The sequence below is a fragment of the Pteropus medius genome, unplaced genomic scaffold (assembly GCF_902729225.1).
Source record: "Pteropus medius unplaced genomic scaffold, Ma_sr-lr_union100, whole genome shotgun sequence".
Classification (NCBI taxonomy): domain Eukaryota; kingdom Metazoa; phylum Chordata; class Mammalia; order Chiroptera; family Pteropodidae; genus Pteropus; species Pteropus medius.
The window spans coordinates 653217-673434 of record NW_024352790.1 but is presented as its reverse complement, the minus strand read 5'-3'; the positions used below and the strand labels follow the sequence as shown (position 1 = coordinate 673434).

The 20218-nt window shown below is 35.7% G+C and overlaps 1 protein-coding gene across 14 annotated transcripts in view; it reads right to left on the bottom strand.

Annotated features, from left to right (window-relative positions):
- The window catches only part of L3MBTL3 (L3MBTL histone methyl-lysine binding protein 3), a 101408-nt gene that overhangs the window by 46655 nt on the left and 34535 nt on the right, over positions 1-20218 (bottom strand). For all 14 annotated transcript variants that reach the window (XM_039849902.1, XM_039849896.1, XM_039849892.1 and 11 more), the window contains 5 exons: positions 19809-19900; positions 17733-17837; positions 14625-14760; positions 13082-13173; positions 8774-8925 (listed from right to left, as the gene is read on the bottom strand). In XM_039849902.1, coding sequence (XP_039705836.1) covers positions 8774-8925; positions 13082-13173; positions 14625-14760; positions 17733-17837; positions 19809-19900 — 577 coding nt within the window. The remainder of the gene's footprint in view (positions 1-8773; positions 8926-13081; positions 13174-14624; positions 14761-17732; positions 17838-19808; positions 19901-20218) is intronic.

Here is a 20218-nt window from a genome sequence, read left to right as displayed (position 1 = left end):
GTAGAATGCAACAGCGGAAAGGCACTCCTTTGTCTAGCATAAAGGGGTCAAGATGGCCCCTCAAATAAGGTGACGTTGGAAGTAAACGGAGAATTGAGCCACTCAAATATATACAGGAAAGCCATTCCATGCAAAAGGAAAAGCAAATCCACAGGCTATGAGGTGGGAGTCTAGTAAGACTGTGTCAGAGATAGACTGAGAGAAGCAGAGAATAGGAAATAATATAAGGAAGGGCTTTTAGGCCATAGTTAGGTCCTGGGATTTTACTCAGAGTAAAATAAAGATTGCTTTGCAAACAATAAACCACACTGGGAATGAGAGAGTTAGAAGGCTTTTGCAAGAGTTGATGATGATGGCCTGAATGAGAGTACTAGTAGGGAAGATGAGAAGTGATCATGTTTTTAGGTCTGTATCTTAAAGGAAGAACCAACAGGATAGGCTGATAGATTTGATATAGAGTGTGAGCAAAGTGAACACGTCAAAGACATTCTAAGGGTTTGGGAACAGCAATTAGAAGAAGATACCATCATTTTCTGAGATGTGAAGGCTACAAGCACAGTCGTTAGCATTCCAACTGGTAAATGAAGAGTTCTGTTATCAACATAAGTTTGACAGACAGGTAAAGATGTCAAATAGATAATGAGAATAAAAATCTAGGGTTCAAGGGCAAGATCAAGGCTAAAAGTACACATTTGGGAGGATCAACATTTGGGATGGTATTTAAAGCCACGAGCAGATGTGAGACCATCAAGAGAATGAGTACAGAGAGAATGGAAGAGGTAGGAAAGAAGACCAAGAAGGAATAACTAGTAAAGTAAGAGAAGGAAAGAAGAAAAAAAATCAACTGGGTGGAAAGCTGCTGCTAGATCAAAGAAAAAAAGAAAACAGGAACTGATTATTGGATTTATCAATATAAAGATATTGGTAGAGCTGGGGATGGGAAAGTGCAAAAGCCTGATTAGAGTAGGTTTAAGAGAAAATGGAAGGAGAAAAGATGGAGACAGCTAGTACAGAAAAAAATGTTTAAAGAGTTATGTTTTAAAAGGAAGCAGAGAAATGAGACATTAAGGGGAGGCTGAGTGAGCTTATAGGAAAATTCTCTGTACAATTTTACAAACTTACTAAGTTTAGAATGGCTTCGAAATAAAACGTTTTTTTAAAAGATGGGAAATATTACTTAATTTATCAAGAAATTATGCGGAACAACTACTAAGATCAGGGCACCATTCTAGGTGCTAGGGCTTCCACAGGTATCAAAACAAACAAAAATCCTTTCTCCCACTCGGGTACTGCTAGGAATAATTCAATAGAGAGGGATGACCTACTGACGCAGAAGAGAGAGAACTGACTCTGAGAGGGAATGGAATCCTGTGCATGACAGCAGGGGTGCATCACCCACAGTTACAGAGAAGGCTCTGTCCATGGGCAGAAATCAGAAAGGTACCTAGCAGACAAGATGGTGGGAGCATGTGAACATCTCTGTGTGTTTTTTCTCAACAAATAGGAAGCAAGGTTATCAGCCAAGAGGAAGATTAGGAAAGGGGCTATGAGAAATTTGAGAGAAAAAAAAAGAGGAGTGAAGTTTAGTGGTCTGGAAGACTAGACATGGATCTGGAGCAGGACTATGGGGTAGAACTAAGGGCCCACTTGAGGTTAGCAGTCATATGTGAAGTCAGACCCATCAGCATGTTGTGCCTTTCTTAGCTATGGTCAACTACTCAGGCACAGGCATACCGTAGGCAGAAAGCTAGATGCAACCAGAGTTGGGATTTTTGCCAGGCAAACATAATATAAAGTGGAGGCCATAGTTACACTAGACTAGTTATAATAGTATTGCAAAGATACAGGCACCTACAGGCATGTCACAATTAATATCCTTTTAAAAAAACTTGATAGAATATTTCCTATCTGTGTTCTCAAAGATAACAGGCATAATGAAGTTTTTTTAAAAAATGAGGGTCAAAATATTTCAGGAAAATATTCCTCTCCCTCTTACAGATTTATAAAACACATCATTAGCATATTAAGACTGTGAAGTTACACTATAAACAAATCAGTTTCAAATGGTTTAACTTAGCATTTCCTAAAGATATTTCACTATGAAACAAACTTTGGTGGGCAACTCGTTAGCATTATGTGGAACATTAGTGTTCTGTAGAAGATAAGTTTGGGAAATGCTGGTCTAAAGGATGCCAGAGAGTCCAGTCTTGCTCTATTAACCAGATCTTTTGAGTCCAGCCTTAAAGATCAGGAAGTCTCAACACAGCCCTCTAGATGAGAAACCAGAAGATAGAAAGCCAGGAAGGTAACAGTGGTTGGAGTTTCCGGTGAATAAAAAAGTCTTACGAGTAGTGAAAAACAAAGAACTTTCCAAGAAAAGTACCAATTGAATGACACTTCCATACAGTCACCACCTCTCAAGTCATCCTTCCTAAGTGGACAATACTAAATGTAACACGAGGTGAGTTGATGTAATCCTAACATAATGCTGATTTTTCTCAAATTATTTTAGTGGAAAATATCTTTAAATTTAAAATGAAAGGTTTATTCCTTTCATTCACTTATTCACTTATTCCTTACCCATTCTATTATCTTTTTATATATATTAGGGTTACATGTGTAAGTGTATGTCATTTTAGAAATATAAAAGAAAACGAGCACTGCTAAGTTAATATCAAATTCAAACAGCAATTGGTACATTTGTACAATATATATTTTTCATTAAAGATATTTTAATACACAATTCCTTAAGAAACATCCTTCTGTTATAAATTGTATAAACGAAGCTATGGACCTCTATTTGGTATGGATTATTAGTAATGATGCACTGCCATTACTTTAGGGAAAATTTTTATTTTATTTTAGGAACAGCTGTTCATTCATATAGGGGCCATTTATAATGAAAAAAAGAAAACAAGTACATAACATGTGTTTAATTTTTTCCTCAATTTCATATAGCTACTGAGCACTTTTTATAATTATCTGCCAGGCTCTTGGTGATTAAAGTAAGAGCATTAGATATTACTAATTCTTTTGATTTTATTGGATTTCTCTATAAATTACAATTAAGGAAAATACTGTGGCATATTTTGGCCACTCATTCCTATACAACCTGAATCTTACATAATAAGGTTTTAATATTACCTAAATATTGATCAAAGTCACCATTTAAAATAAAGCTATCGCAATAGAGAAAATAAAAACAGCCTTATATTTATCTAGTTTACTTATACTCTCTCAAAATGCAGACAAGCCTTCATTCAGAAGTTGGAAGGCTGTGGAATCTTTCCTGCTACTATAGTATCACAAGTCATCTCTTAGTCCCATCTAGTGTTCAAAAGCAGAAATGTAACCCAGAAGCAATATAATAAAGATCAGCTAATGGTAAAATGTTTGGCAAATTGTTGATTGCTGTGCCTACCCTCTCTTTCTTTTCGGTTTTTACGTATGTCATCAAAGAAATCAATTTCAAAAAAAAAAAGAAAAATTTTTTCATTTTTAAAATTTCACAAAAAAGTTCAAATTATTCATAAATACAGTCTGCTAAGATCCAATCAGACCTAGACTGGTAGATAACAGAAATAACAATTCATGAAAAATCCATGTTTTTAATATAAGAATAAAATGAATAGTCATTATGATCCTCATTTTATAAAAGCACAAAGAAGTGATTTCACTAAGCCCATGGGGTTTGAAAAGAAAGAGATCCTGGTTTTATCAGTCACTGCCAAAAGCTAAATGAAACTAACGTATACGCACTGGGTTCCACAGATCTAGGCAGAGAGACAAATAAAAACATTTAAGATGCTTACATAAAGAAAACATCAAAGTCTTCATTTCAAACCATAATGATTTAGCTTCTCTGAAGAAATCCATGACACCTGGCCTCTCCCACTCCCTAAATCCAGAGCATGATGACTCTATTTTCCAGTACCCTACCTTCCTGGCTTCCATCACGTGCCAACTGTTCAGGGCCTCCATCACTCTGTTTTACTACTAAACCCTAAACCTCATCTGGCTGAGTCATCCAGTTCTCCATTTCACCCCTAATTCATTTATAATCCCATTCCCCACAGTAGCTATTTTTAATATCATTCATTTGTTTCAAGTTTAAAATCTGATATTCCTGAATAGTGACTACTTGTAAAAGTTAAAGGAGATGTCATCTCATTACTCTAATGTCAGTTTTCCTTTCATTTCTCCATTTTCTCCAAGTTGAGGGAGAAGAAAGTTTATTCCTTCTCAAGGTTACTCCCTCCTATGGGACCTGCTGTCCCCAATTATCCACTGTTTCAGATATCTCCACTCTCTCCCTCCAGTGTGGTCTCCTTCAGCCTAAAACCAAGTTCAAAACTCTGTGCATGTCTATGGCCATGCCACCCTAAACAAGCCCAATCCCATCTGATCTTGGAAGCTAAGCAGAGTCGGGCCTGGTTAGGGCTTGGATAGGAGATCACCTAGGAAGACCAGGTGCTGCATACGTAAAAAATAAAAAATAAGGGATTGTAAACTGACAAGGTCCTTGCAATCTGTGAGGTCAACCAAGGGCTGCCTGCCTAAAAACAAACAAACAAACAAAAACAAAGAAAACCTTCCTCAGAGGTTGACTTCCCCTCAAGCAATAATCCACTTTCACCTTGAGGGCCAAACTTCACAGCTTGATGTTCCTCACAGCCATCTCTTTAACCTTTTATCATTTGGTTTCTGTTTCTAAAACTCTTGTTTTAATCCTCATATCACCCTATGAGATGATGATGAAGCCGATGATGGATGATGATGATGATGATGATGATGATGACGACGATGATGATGACGACGACGAAGACTTATTTTTGCACAGGGAGCAACCGAAACTGAGAAGAGTTAAGTCACTTACTGAATAGATTGGCTGCCATTCTCCAAACATACTCTTGGCTTGCTCCACCCCCATCCTCACCCTGAGCTTGAACAAAAGTGTGTGCTTTTCTTGGCCAGGAAAGTTCCTACCTAACATCTAAGTACGGATTCTTGTCAGCCTTCATGATCCAGCACAAATCTCATGTCCTCTAAGAAGCCTTCCCCAAGAACTCTCTAATAAGTCAGTCAGTCCTTCTTTCCATGTGCCACTACAGAAAACAAGCAGTTGGTTCTGATAATTAAGCACTGATCACCATCTACCCTGCAGCCAAAATAGTGGTGTTATATTTCCCTCCTTAGACCCCCTGAGACCCTCAGGGATGAAGTGCAGAGCTACCTAGGTTCCTTTCACCACTATAATTCATTACCACCACCAAGGGGTGCTTCCCAGATTTAACAATGACGACAAACCTGATACCTTTCACACTGCTCTAAGAAACTGACAACACCGCTGCAAACTTTTCAACATTACTTTGAAGAAACATATATAATTACTGTCACTCCCAATTTATACATGTAAAAGAGCTCCATCTCTAAAAAAAAAGTTTGCAGTACACTTAATACACTCAGTAAAAGGCCCCAGCCCCATGTTTGTTCTAATTCACTAACTCAGTGCTCCTCTTTTTTTATAGATTTGTTTGTTTCATAGATCTGTTTGTTGATTTTTTGCCAACTCACTGGGACACTAGACGGAAATTCAAAGATGATTGAAACTGCAACCTCAGTTGACTAGGGGTTTCTACTCAACAGTCCTGTTCTCATGCATTCCTGGTTCCCGAAAGACAGGGTGACATGAAAAGAACATTTCTTAAAAGGAAGGCTCCTTTCCAGGGCCTGAGGGAGAAGAGGAGGTGACTCCTCACTGTGCTGCTGTGTGGAACCCTCAGGCAGTGGAATGTGAGGAGCCCAAGAGGCTGCCCAATGCTCTCCCCGAGGACAGAAGGACCCTCACTGAGATGGCTTTCCTTCCCACATCTTTAAAGTCTTTTCTAGTTCCAGTATTCTGTGATATTTAGGATTAGTCCTAAATCCAATGACATTCAAGGGACAGAATTAAACAGCTACCAACTACCAGTTACAAAAGCATAGAAGAAACCCAGAGATAGACCAACTTTTATTATAATATAAATACTATTTTCCTTTCATAAAAAACTACTTACACATAATTTTAAATTTTAAACCTTACACATAAATTTAAATACTACACAGTGTCCCTTTTTGGGAGGAAGAAATGTTTTATTGCAACTACACATGTAGTACCACGAATGTGTGTGTGCACATGTGCGTGTACGTTTAAATTCCCACTAAAGTGAAAGAAATAAGATCACTATACTATTCAAATGAAAAAAAATCTCATTTCCAAACTATTTTAAATGGGGAAAGGCAATCCAATTTGTAACCTCAATTACATACCTAAGTAATTTATGCAGGAAAAAAACCATTCCAAAATTCAAAGATCAAAGAACACAATATTTAATAAGGCTGGAGATATTCCAGTGCATTTAAGCAATTTTCAATGTGCTTTAATTGCGTATTGATGAAGAGAACACACTGTATTCTTTTCATGACAATTAATAAAATGTAATTTCATGTCAATAGTTAGAAATGTAAGTAAACTCTCAAAGTACATTCCATCTTAAAACTAATTATTTTGTATTCATAAAAATACAAAATCAGAGCTAAAAGAGCTCAATTCTTTTCTTTGCTCTTTCTAAAAGAGAACTTGGGTTCCTTTCTATTCTCGAGGCATTTGGCATCAAAAAAAAAAGTGATTGTGATAAATTCTTCTAGACTTCCTTATTACTATTTTCCAAGAGTTTGTTTTTAAAGGAAATACATCTCATGTCAAATAAGCAACTTATACTTTTAAAACCTGTAACACTTATAAGACCACAAGAATATCTTTAACACTCACCCACTTTGTTTAAATCAGGCAAAAGCTAAAAACAAAATCATTCTCCCTAAAAGAATCAGAACTTTAAAAACAAAAGGTTTTCTTTTCAACAAATTCTAAAAATTGCTCTAAGGCATCATTCATTATAAAAGTACTGGATCCTACTCATCACATTGGTATTGTTATCATTACAGCACATCGGACACAGGAGGGGAAAAACAAGTTTGACCCAGAAGAGGCAGATTTGTAGTATCTCTAAATTTACAGTTTTCTCATTCACTTATTCACATTGATAATTTTAAATGAAACAAAACCATCAATTTACAGAGAATATGAAGATGAGAAGAACATGATAAGCAATATGACAAGGGTTCAATCAGCAAATCCAGACTGTGAGAGACAACAGGACAAGCAACCTGGTTTCCTCAATAACAGTTATGAGTAGAAGAAGATACAGAGGAACAGGAATATATAAATTAAAAGAGATTGAGACATATCAAAGCAATCACAAAGTGTGCACCTAATGTAGACCTAAAACTATCAATTTCCCCGGCAAAAAAACAAAAACAAAAAACAAGACAATTAGGGAGAATGTTTAAGTATGTTAGCAATATAGCATTTAGAACAACAGTAGAGCATTTAGAGCATTTGGGAAAAAAAAAAGCTTCCCTAGTTTTAGAAGATATATACTGAAATATTCACAGATGAAACCCAACGATATCTGGAATTTGCTTCAAAACAATCCTGGAGTTGGGATTTTAGGAGCAGGAATACAGAGGAGACAAGAGCAAATATAAATTGATAATTGTTGATGCTGTGTAATGACAGCAGGAAGGTCATTCTAATATTCTACTTCTGTATATGCTTGAAATGGTCTACATCTCAACAAATTTTTTTTTATTGCAAACCCAATAAAAAGACATACTATGAGGAAAAATTATGCTTTTCAGAAAAAAGGTAGGGAAAAACACACCAAAATGTTTAAAAGTACTTGACTCTGATATAATCATGGAATTACTAACCTACATTAAAAAATTCTATAAAAAGTATATGTAACATAATAAAAAGTATTTTTAAAACATTAATAGCAATTGGCTTTCAATATTCTCCTTAAAATAATGCAAGTAAAACTGGTGTCTAAGAATCCAATTTGAGTAAAAGAAATTATTGATGGTTCTACTGAATATGTAAATGTATGTACACTACAAAGTAAGGTCAGAAAACAAGTTTCCTTGAAATTTAACAACATTTATATAAATTAATATTCATTCGATATTATAACAATAGTCCTATTTTATAAAAATATCGGTCACTTCTCTAAAACGTTTTCATTGTAAGTATCCTCTGGAAGGAACTAAACCTGTCAGAAATTTCTTTCACCAAGAGGCTGAATTATAGTGATCAATAAACATGATTTAAGTATGGAAAATCATTATTTCAATTATTTAATTAAAACATAATGGCTTATTATAATTATTTTATAATTATATAATTTCATAATATGTTGTTCCTACTACTTTATTGGTATATCCAAAAATTATAAGGATTAAAAACAACATTCCTCAATTAATATATTTGCATTCAGCTATTATAAATGGTTAAATTAGCTACCAGGCATGAAAATACAAAAGAAATAGGAAAATGTTTTCCTAAAAAATAAGAGAAGACATCCAAGATGAAGGGAAAAACGTGTCTATGTGTGCTCTGAGTGTGACCATATGTTAGAAATGGTTTATAAACAGCATTTCCACAGGAGGAAGTCAACTAAAAGACAAATCATGAAGTAGAACTAAAGGATGTTATTTAGAAATACATGCCATATGGAACATGTTAAAGGTTAAAAATCTGAAATAGAAAAGAGTGGGTCAGCACTATTATTTTCTGTCACAAGCTTTACATTATATTGTTTCTAAACCATATACCTGGTTTACTTGGATAAACACTAAATTAGGAAAAGCACACAGCCAACAGAAAATGTCTCACCAATAGTCATAGCTCTCATCCCAGTTGTCGAAATGTACCAGGAAACGATTGTCCACCATATCTGTTACCGTAGCAACACAGATGAATGCCGGGTTCTTTTTGTCTACAGCTTCAAGCTTCATTCCAACACGAAAGCCTGATGGGATCACTGTCTACGAAACATAAGATTTAATTAGAGATAAGCACACACTTAACAGCAAGGCCTGCACCCTCTCTGCACCTGTGTTTGAAGGCCTGGCATCCATCAACTGTATTCACATAATTTAAAAATCATGTACCAATTTTACAGTAGGGTCACTTTCCAACAAGCGGCAATAAGAAAAATGCCCTGTTTCTATACCCAATTAACTATCCCAATTAACTATCAGGAACTCAAAACTAAAATACCACAACCACACATAATTTAATAAACATTAACATGTGTTTTAGTACTTTAGTTAGACGACTATACTAGTTGGGCAAGTTTTATTCACCATATAGTTCACTTTCTTTTTCTCTCACCCTTGATTTTACACAACAATGAAAATTATTTTACACAAAATATGCACTTAACCAAGTTAAAAATGTGTATGAGTCAGTACAAATTCACTCCCACTTCTGAAAAGATCTCTCAAAAGAGTACTCTACTGAAAGTAGGTCACCTTCATAAATGAAAGGCGGCAAATTATTACAACTTTTATTTAACGCTACAGATATTATTCACAACAGCATCAAAAGAACTGGCTGTTAATATATACAGTCATTCAAAACAGTTTATAAGAAAATCCACACATTATCAGCCATTTAGAACATGGAACTAAGATAATAAAAGTTCGATAAGATTTAGTATTTGAGGTATAGTAAAATGTAAACATTCCTTACAATCTTTTGTAAAGAAAAATATACTAATCTCAGACATGTATATATACTCGTATATCGGTTATGCTGATGACAACACACAAGTCATTTCTGCCCTTTTAAAAAAATCCTTCTGTCCAGACTGATGTATATAGATACTATTTAATTACTTTAAGCAAAATAGATGCATCTCTCTTTTTACTATAATTATACTGCTATCATTACAAAAATGTAGATACCCGTGCACCTGAAAATGTTAGAATTAAGTTCTGTCTGAAGTAAAGGAGCAGTCTCTAATGCTACAAAGATATCTTTACTATTCTTTTAAGTCCTGAAATTATTTATCAGAGTTCTGACCATAATTCTGAGGTAGAGGAACCTAGAAATATAAAAATTAACTGCTTCTTAGATATCAAGCACACAGCCCTAGATTATGTTGTGTGCTAGCAAAGCACAGAATTTAAGATGGTTCAAGGCAGTTAATCAAATCCTTAACTGAACTAGACAGGGATTTGGAAACTTGAAGTGGCAACAGCAGGTTACTGAGCATTCCACCTAACAGGCCTTCTCCCCTTGTTTTGATAGAGAAAATCTACTGACAATGCGGTATTTACATTTCAGCAACTAAGCTATCCTCTCAATTAAGGTATTCTAAAAATTTTAACCTGGCTCATTACCTCTATTAGCTGCCTAAATACATGTACCCGCACACTCCTCTTCAGTTCTCTAATTCAACCTGGCTTCGTTCAATTTGATCAAAGAACCTTTTAGCCATTAGACTGATGCTTAAAACAACTGGTTAAAATCATTTCCCAAATAGAGAATATTCGGAGTGAGAGAGAAGGTTTCCCGCCCCCCCCACTCCTGCTATTTATTTCCATTTAGAGGGAATGTTATTGAAACATTACTGCCTTTTCCCATATTCTCACTCACTGTTACCTGACTGTTGAATTTGGAAGAAGGCACTGGGCATACTCTTAAGAGTAAGCTGGACTACAGGGCACAGTTTCCATTATGTTCCTTTAGAAGCTAGCTCTGTCTTTGTGGGAGGGTACACATGCCGTGGCTCACTGATCCTGGGCTTGGGTGTTGGGACAGGAAGGACCAGTAAATCTCTTTAATTCCAGGGCTCAGAATCAAAAAGCTCATCTGTCCAGCAGATATAGGCCAAGTGAGATGTACTGCAACTGAGCCCTTATCTGTTATAAAGATAATATTTTGGTTTTCCACCTGCTTGTTTTCCATTCTTTCCAATTCAATCAGAACTTGGGCAAGAAAGAACTTGGGCAAGTATAAGGTATCAGGCTTCCACAGAGATGTCAAAGGTAGTAGATAGTGGCAATGTGGTAATGTAGGTTAAGAAATACAAAATGCACACACATCCAGACTGTGCTTCTGTTAGTACTGCAAATAAAGCTAGAAGTTGGAGTGCAGAAAATCATAGTCTCTAGCATGCAAATCTAAACAGGCCTACATTGAGAGACTAGATTAAACATAGAGGCATAAGAGACGTTCCCAGATCTTTCTTCTTGAAACAACAATAAGCCAAACACCTAAAACTCAACAAAAAACACACAAACTGCACACCAGCACGTCTAAGCGTGGGATCTGCGCATAAGAGCTACCACAGGTCAGAACCGTGGGTGTCGGGCGGTGGACTGGGAGAAACAAAGCTGCCTCTCGCAGCCAGAGCTTCCTGTAGGAGGAGGTGGAAGGGAGAAGGAACGGCGAGTTCCCTGAACAGCCCTGCCTGAGAGTGCTGTGAGTTCCAAGCAGCTGGCGGCAGTGCCCAATCATCAGGGCAGAAGGCAGAGAAACAAGGAAGGCAGAAAAGCGGGGATGGCAGAGAAACAACAGTTGATTTTTACCAGCCGCAGCTGCAAAACTGAGGCTGAGCCGCAGCCTCCAACCCCCAACACATAGAGCCCCTCCCCCATACCCTCCACGACGGAACACCGTGGAGTCCCAGGGGAATCTGAGCAAATGCTACTGAAACAGTCACTAACACTGACATGAAACTGAGACTGAGGGTAGCAAGCATGATTAAACATCTATAAGGAAAGAAAAGACACTATTAACACTTTATATAAAGTAGAGATCCAAGAGGCTTAGACGTCACCTACTGGAAACCAAAAGAAAAACACCTTATTTGCAACAGGCTAGGGACCATTATATAATAAATCTTTCTGGAAAAAAAAAGCAGAACACACTTTCATTAATGCCCAGGTGGAGAAACAGTCCATTAAACACCATGAACAACCAAGGTGACAAGGCATCTCAGAAAGAAAGAGAAAAATCTCCAGAAAATAAGCTTACAGACATAGAAATATATGACTTAAATGACAGAGAATTCAAGATGGTATTTCTGAAAAAACTCAGTGAGATCCGAAACGAATCATATCAATAATTTCAGGAATTGAATAAACTAGATGAGCAGACTGAGTTCTTTAGCAAGGAGATTGAAACCCTCAAAAAGAACCGAAAAAACCTTCTGGAGATAAAGAACACACTGCAAGAGTTGAAAAAATGAAATAACGAGCTTGGGAAATAGAGTCAACCAAATGGAAGAAAAGATCAGTGATATTGAAGACCGAAATCTAGAAATAAATCAGAAGAAAGAAGAGAGAAACTGAAGAATGAAAAAAAAAAAAACGAAAGAGAAATACGAGAAATAGCTGACACCATCAGGAGAGGAAACTTAAGAATAATGGGAATTCTTGAAGGAGAGGAAAAGGAGCAGGAATTGGAAAGCATTTTCAGGTAAATAGTTGACAAGAATTTACCAAATCTAAGGAATGAGCTGGAGCTTGGAATTCAAGAAGTCAATAGAACACCCAATTATCTCAACCCAAAAAGGCCTTCATCAAGACACATCATATTAAAATTATCAAAAATCAACGTCAAAGACAGAATTCTCAGGATAGCCAGAGAAAAGACGACGGCAACCTATAAAGGAAAACCCATTAATTATCGTGAGACTTTTCAGCACAAACCTTACATGCCAGAAAGGAGTGGAATCAAATATTCAAACTATTAAATGGAATGAACTACCAGCCAAGAAAAATGCAGCCACTTAAGCTCTCCTTTAGATATGGAGAAATAAAGACCTTTCCAGACAGAAACAGGGCTACATTCATCTCACTGTGTGAACCCCATTTGAACAGTACTCCCAAACAAATGACAGTAACAATATCCCAGTCAATTTAATTTTTTATGCACCTTCATTAAAAATTATACCTGAATCTTGTACTATGTTGCCTTCTACCATTCAATAAAAAGACATCTATGATATGGCTATAAAATAGATATTTATTTATGAAGATTTTAAGCTAATTTTAAAGTTTAATTAAGATAAGAATATTTTATTTACCAAAGCAATAAAAGTTATTACAGTGTATTGTTGCCACTTATAATTTATCCTATGAAACACACCACTTCCTTTGAAAGAAAAAGTATTTTAGATGTACTTACTATATTCTGATTTTCGAATAATGACTTGGGAGCAGCTTGAGCTTTGCATGTCTTAAGATAGGTTTGCCAATTAAATTCTTCTTCTTTATAACCTAGAGTAAGCACATATAAACAGACTTAGAAAAAGATCAAAATATCCCACTTTCATCTGTAACTTAAATATGCCAAAATCAAGATATGATTTTTTAAATAGACAAAATTTAAGTTATAATTCATAACTATGAATTTTTATAATGAGGTTATGTTTATTTCTAAAAATCTGTAATTTTTTTCAATTCTGAATGAATGGTAATGGATATAAAGAAAAGGTGTAAATAAGCAAATATATATTGTGGCAGAATTCCTTTGCAGCAGAATACTGAGTAGTCAAATTCTTTAATTTTCCCTCACCTACTCTGTTTTGGGAGAATAACTTATAGGAACAAGTAGGAAGCTGGGGGGAAAAAAGTAATAAAACAGATCAAATACGTTTGGCCTATCACCACAAGAATGACAATTCAAGATTTATGAATAAGCACACTGGCAAATTACAGTAATGGAAATGTCCTTGCCTTAATTTTCACAAGTTTATGTTTAATGTTGTTAAAGCCAACATTCCCTTAAAAAGTTGAGCATTTCATTTTATCTGTTCATGTGCTCTCTTCTACTTCCACCGAAGTCCGGAAGGAAACAGGAAAAGAACAGCTGACAATCTGCCATATATGAGGTCAATTTATATAAAGGCTTACAGATTTTCTTTTTTTCCCTCATTTTTCTATGTTTTTGTTTAATCCTTCAGCCATGTGAAAATGCCATTCTGCCATTAATTTTTCACTTAAAACCAAAGGATGGCAAATCTACTAAAAAACAAAAGTCCTGAGACAGGCCAAAAATATCAAACTAGTAAGCTGTATCTTTAACATTAAGTAAATGATACTGAACATAATAGTTGAAAAGAAGAAAACATACATTAGAGAAGGACTGAAAAAGATGGTATGTTATTCTTGGATCTTTATGCAAACATGACACAGAAAAAAAAAAATCATTGGCAGACTGTATTTACAAAGAACTCAATAATAAAAAATAATTGCTATGATTACTTTAACCCCCTCCTAAACCAATTTCTGGTGTTACTCTCCTTTCCAACTGAATATTAGTATCTATAAGTTGAATGCAAAATGTCTTGAGATATTCTATATACTGAAATATCAGTAAATAAACTTAGTTGTATAAAAGGTTAGAACTAATTTTTCATATCAGTTTTTTCAGGTATATATGTAAAATAGAAACCTGTAGCTAAAATTTATTTGTAGTCAAGATTAAGTATCATGTAAATGTTATTACATATGCAAATGAGTACATGGACATAGTTTATTCTCTTAAATAGAATTCTACTTTTTAAATTTCTTTCACTTCAATAAACATATTTTCCATCATGAACAATAAGCTTGAATTTGGACCGATTTGAATTATAAAGTCTGAATTCTTAAAAAAAATCCAAATCAACATGTAAAAAAATAAGTTTTTACAGAATTGAAAATACAAAACAAAAAAGTGACAATACCTTTGGGAGGATGGAGCTTATGACTAGTTTTCTCACACCACCCAACGGGGTGAATATCCAGAGCATCTGCATTTACCCAGAAGTCATAGCAATCAGAATATCCATCAAAGTGCAGCTTTATCCGGTAACCACAAACCTGAAATAATAAGTAAAGGAGGTTGACTGATCAAAAACAAAAAACAAAAAACAAAAACAAAAAAAAACAAGAATATACACAGAACATTTGTGTATATGAGAATTAAGTATGATACAGCTTATGTTAATCAAAGCATCTTCATTAATGGCAACAAAAATCAGGTTAGTGAATGACAGAATCTAAAGGCAAAGGCTATTACATACATTGGGAAGGGTTAAGCTGCTGTATTCTGCCATCATCACCAGTTACATTAGGAGCACATGAATATGGGATGAAAAACAATTTCTCAACATATACACATCCTCTCATTCATTATATCATCACCAAGGAGAGCCAGTAGGAAGCAGCCAGCCCAGCACAGGGCACACAGGTCCTACAGAGTCCTAGGGTGGAAGCCCTGCTGTACACTGTCTGCATGCTGGCTCTCTGTCCTTTATTAAGCTCCACACATGGTGATACCCAGCTGGACCAAAGCTGGTGCAGACAAATTCTCCTCTCCACCAGTAGCTAGATAGGGAGAAAGAAATAAAAGCCTCCCTGATTCATACTTAGATGAGACAGGCTCTCTAGAATGCCAGTAAGAAATTACTTTATGTAGCACATGCTAGAAGTTGAGGCCATACATTTGCCTGAAGGGCCCCAGTTAGAAGAGTTCCAAGTTAAATGGTCACATGGGTTTAAGAGTCTCAGCTAGGTTATATTCTGCCTTGGGCTTTTAGAGAAAAGTTCAGTCTTTCAATCTTTTTCCCATAGCACAACAGATGTGTTCCAGTGGAACCACATACCACACCAGACATCTAACCACATCAGGAGCACCTGCCCTGCAGAAGCCTGAACAAGAAGCTCGAGACTATAGCCCAAGGCCAGGGCAATTAACAATTCCCAAATTAAAATTAAAATGTTCCCCAAGTATAGTGCTGAAGTGCTGGCTAGTGTTCCTAAATGCAAAAAGGCTATGATATGCCTTACAGAGAAGATATGTGTACTAGATAAGCTTCATCAGACATGAGTTATAGTGAGTGCTGTTGGCTGTGAGTTCAATGTTAATCAGATCAACAACAGATAGTAAATAAGCTGTCTTTAAACAGAAACAGACATAAACATGGCTACATACTGATTAAATGACAAAAAGTCATGACCAGAGCCTAACAGGAACCTAACCCTTTAATTCCCCTAGGAGCAATGTTAGTATTTGCTATTTTTGGAATAGAACGACTGCAAATAATGAGAACTCACACCACCCAACGGGGTGAATATCCAGAGCATCTGCATGTACTCAAATACTAGACTCTCCCTGCTGCATAGCAATCCTTCTAGAAAGCCTTGTCCAGTTTCCACTCCCTTTCTTCATAACAGTAGTTTCAAATCTTCCTCTCTCTCCTTCAGCTAACCAATCCCACCATCTCCATCCTCCAGGCTGATGATTTACCTTCTACGGTAAAGAAGTTCTCTCAAATGTCTGCCTCCAAATTGGGAAACCCGCCCGGTACACACACACGCCTGTCTTCTCCTCACCCATTAAAACCTACAGAGGGACTCCTCCCCTCCTGGCTAAGGCCAGGACCTCCTCCTATGCTCTGGATCCCATCTTTTCACATCCCCTCCTTAACAGTTATCTGCGCTCTCTCTGAACCCTCCAGTCCTCTGCTTTCTAGTGGCTTCTCCTATACTCTTGGGTAACTGACAACACGCATTACAAATTTTAAGGTCTGTGACCGTGCTCACAAAAGTACTGTTGTAATGATGAGAAAGTGAAGACCACTTAGTTGTTCATTGAGATGAAACCAATTAAAAGAATTACGGCAATTCAGTAAAATGGAATACTACCCAATGATTAAAAATATTATGTTTATAAAATATGTAAGATACACTGCCACAAAAGCTGCAGACTATATATCATATCATACCATTTATACATAAAAAAGAAAAATATACATGTACATATTTTTATGTGACGAGAAAACATCTGGAGGGAACACATTAAACTGCTAGGAGTCGTTATTTCTGGGATACAAAATCAGAAAAGGGAGTGAAAGAGGACTTTTATTTTTTGTAATATACACTCTTATACTAGTTGAAGTTTTCATGATAAGCAAACACTACTGTTATAATAAAGAACTAGACAAATTAAAATAAATTTCTTCCAAAACCGAGAGTTAAAACATACCACACACACACAACACAATTTTTTCTTTTACAGCTAAACTTCTCAAAAGCAGTCTACACTTACTGAATCTGCTTCCTCACAATATTTTCATAAAACTCAACTTTTTTGAGAACCTACATATGCTAATTAGTATATGGAAAACACTTAGCATCTGCCCCATAGTGCTCTCTATGTAACTGTACATTATTATTTACTGTGACTGTCATCATTCAGCTATCAGATGTTACTGTGTTCTACAGAAATCAAACGTCTTACAAATTCACTACGTCATTGAAAGATTACTATGAGTAAAACTAATGCATGATTACTTTATTCTCTTGGGGATAAGTTTTAAAGAACATATACCCCTGGCTCAAGGAAGGCAGGCAGAGGCTAGCACGAGAGAAAAAATACAAATTCTAAGAAGTGCTCTCAGTAATATATTAGACTAAGGTATATATAATTGACTGGGACATTTTTTCCTGCAAAATTTCAGAGATACTTCAAAATACTAAAAAAATACAAATATCTGTTGATTTGTTCCTTATGTTAAGGCATGACAAAGGCTATGGAATCAGAAAAACCTGGGGTCAAATGCTGGTTCTACCACTTAGAAGCTGTGTGGCCTCAGTTCCTTCATCTAGAGAATGGGGATGAAAAATCATGACCTGCGCATAGGGTTTTTATAAAGATTAAATGAGGTAATATACACAAAACACTAAGCACCATGCCTGGCACAAAGTACGCAATCAACAGGTGGCATCTTTTCCCATTATTAAAACTCCAAAATCACCATTTTATTTAATAAAGACAACACAAAGCTTACCTCAGCCACAGTGAGGACGCAGTATACAGACTGATGCTCAGGGTCCACGCCTTCTAATTTCATGCCAACTTTAAACCCATTTTTGTTATATGGAAAGGACTGATACTACAATGCAAAATGAATGCAGCTTTAATATTTTATCCTGAAGAGCTAATTAAAATTGTGAATAATTACCATTCTTAAACAAAGACTATTTAATCGAATACATAAATAACTGTTAAAATCTCAGAAGAAAAGGCTCACTTAATGATTCAATGGAAAATGGACAAAGACTATAAAAAGGTCACAGAAAAAGAAATTCAAATGTCTTAGATATGTGAAAAGATGCTCAACCTCACCCATTAGAGTCATACAAAGTAAAATTACTCTAAAGCATATTTCACCTATTAGGTTGGTAAAGATCAAAAAGTTGATAACACTGTGTTGGCAAGGCCCTAGGGAACCATCAACACACACAGAAGTCACTAGTTGAGATATAAACTGGTATAGCCTCTAGCAATCTCATGATATCTATTAAAAAAAGAACATTCTTTTTCACTCGACAATTCTAATTCTAGGAAATTATCCAATAGAGATAACCACACATGTGCAAAATGACAAGTGTACAAGGATATTCAGTAAAACATTTATATCACAAAAGATATATATATATATATATATACATAGTATTCCATCTTATATCCGATCTATAATTTAGTGATTCCCAATTGATGACATATATATGTCATACATATGCATGTGCCGCTAAAATTATAGAACAGACATAAGATAGAATATCACGTATTAATATAAAGGACTGATGAAGAAAATAATGAATTGAGATGGAATAATTTCCAAACTAAGTTAAATAAAAAAAGCAAAGTCCAAAACAGTATAATATATGTTATCATCTAGTTTAAGAGGCGGTAGAGGATTTGTGTATACATATTGTTTTTCTGTACATATAATTTTCTAGGAAGAAAAAATAGGAACTAGTAACAGTAAACTTTAGGAGAGGCCAATCTGGGACCTAGAGGACGGGACTCTGAGGGACATACTTCATATTCTTCTAGTACTTTTATATTTTGCATTACATGAATGTAATACTGAGTCCAGTAATTAGCTGTATTTAAACTTTTTAAAAATGTGAAAGTCTATCCTTCAAAGAACCAGTTACAGAAAATTATGTAGAACAAGTTCATATGTAATTACCACCTTGTTTAAATTAAATATGCTTTGTGTAGATGTACTCATCCTAACATTTACTGTTAAAGCAGTTTTTAAAAACTCCCTATGTTCCTACATATATAACAAAGTATCGATGGCAGATTTATTACATACCATGATTAAATATAATTAAATAATTGAAACCAGAAGTCAGTAAACTATAGTCTATGGGTCAAATTCAGCCTGCCACCTGCTTATGTAATTCAAGTTTTACTGGAATACAGCCATGTTCATTCATTTATATATTGTTCATGGCTGCTTTCATTACAACAGACTTGAATTGTTGCAACCAAGACCAGATGCCCCACAAATACTAAAATGTTTACTCTCTGGTCCTCTACAGAAACTTTACCGACCCCTGTTTTAGCCCAGGTGCAACTTTTACCTAGAACTACACTTGGTGTCTATACTTTTAACTGATTTTAAATCACTTACAATAAAAACTCTTATTATAGTTAATATAATATAGTAACTCATTCTTAGAGTTTTGTTGTAATAGTATGTGATCTTCAAAAACTTATTTTTATTTCCCCAAAGCCAATATGCTGACATGAAATTTCATTCCAATGTTTATCTACTAGTTTTTTAATAGTAGCAAAAGTATCCCTCTTAAAACTGAGTGAAAGCCTGGTAAATGTAGGGAGAAAAGAGCATGTGTATCCATGTGTGCCCAGCATGTAGCACAGGGGAAAAGGTATATATTCATGCTAGTTGCCCTTGGAGGTGCCCCTCCACGTAAATACACACATGAAAAACAATACGTTTGAGAAATCATCTAAGTCACATTTCCTAAACAGAGTGGAAACCACAATATCAGACTGCATGCAGCTCCTCTGCCCTTAGAGACAATGTTTCCAGAAGGGCCCATACCTCCTTGAACAGCTTTGCTGGCACTGCCACAGCTTTTTCCTCTTCCAGGTAGGATGCCCAGCACCAAGCTTTCTTTCCTTTAGGAGGCAAACCTAAAAGGCAAGTGAGATTAAAATGATAGAATTTCCAAATATAAAAAATCAGATGTAGATGATAAACTCTCACTTCCTAACTACAATTAGACCTTCTCTTACTCCCATGGCTGATATTTCTTACTCTCTTCTCTTTGTTCCTCTTCCAAAGACATGAGAACTAAGAAGTGAACTGTGGTATATAGCTGCAGTTATGTGGGTAGAAGAATGAAGCAGAACTCAGAGTAAATGAAGACGACAGAGCAAGAAACCAAGGTTCTTTCCAAGAACAGTACCATGGAAGCTACAGGAAGTAAGCACTTCTAGAAGTAGGATGCT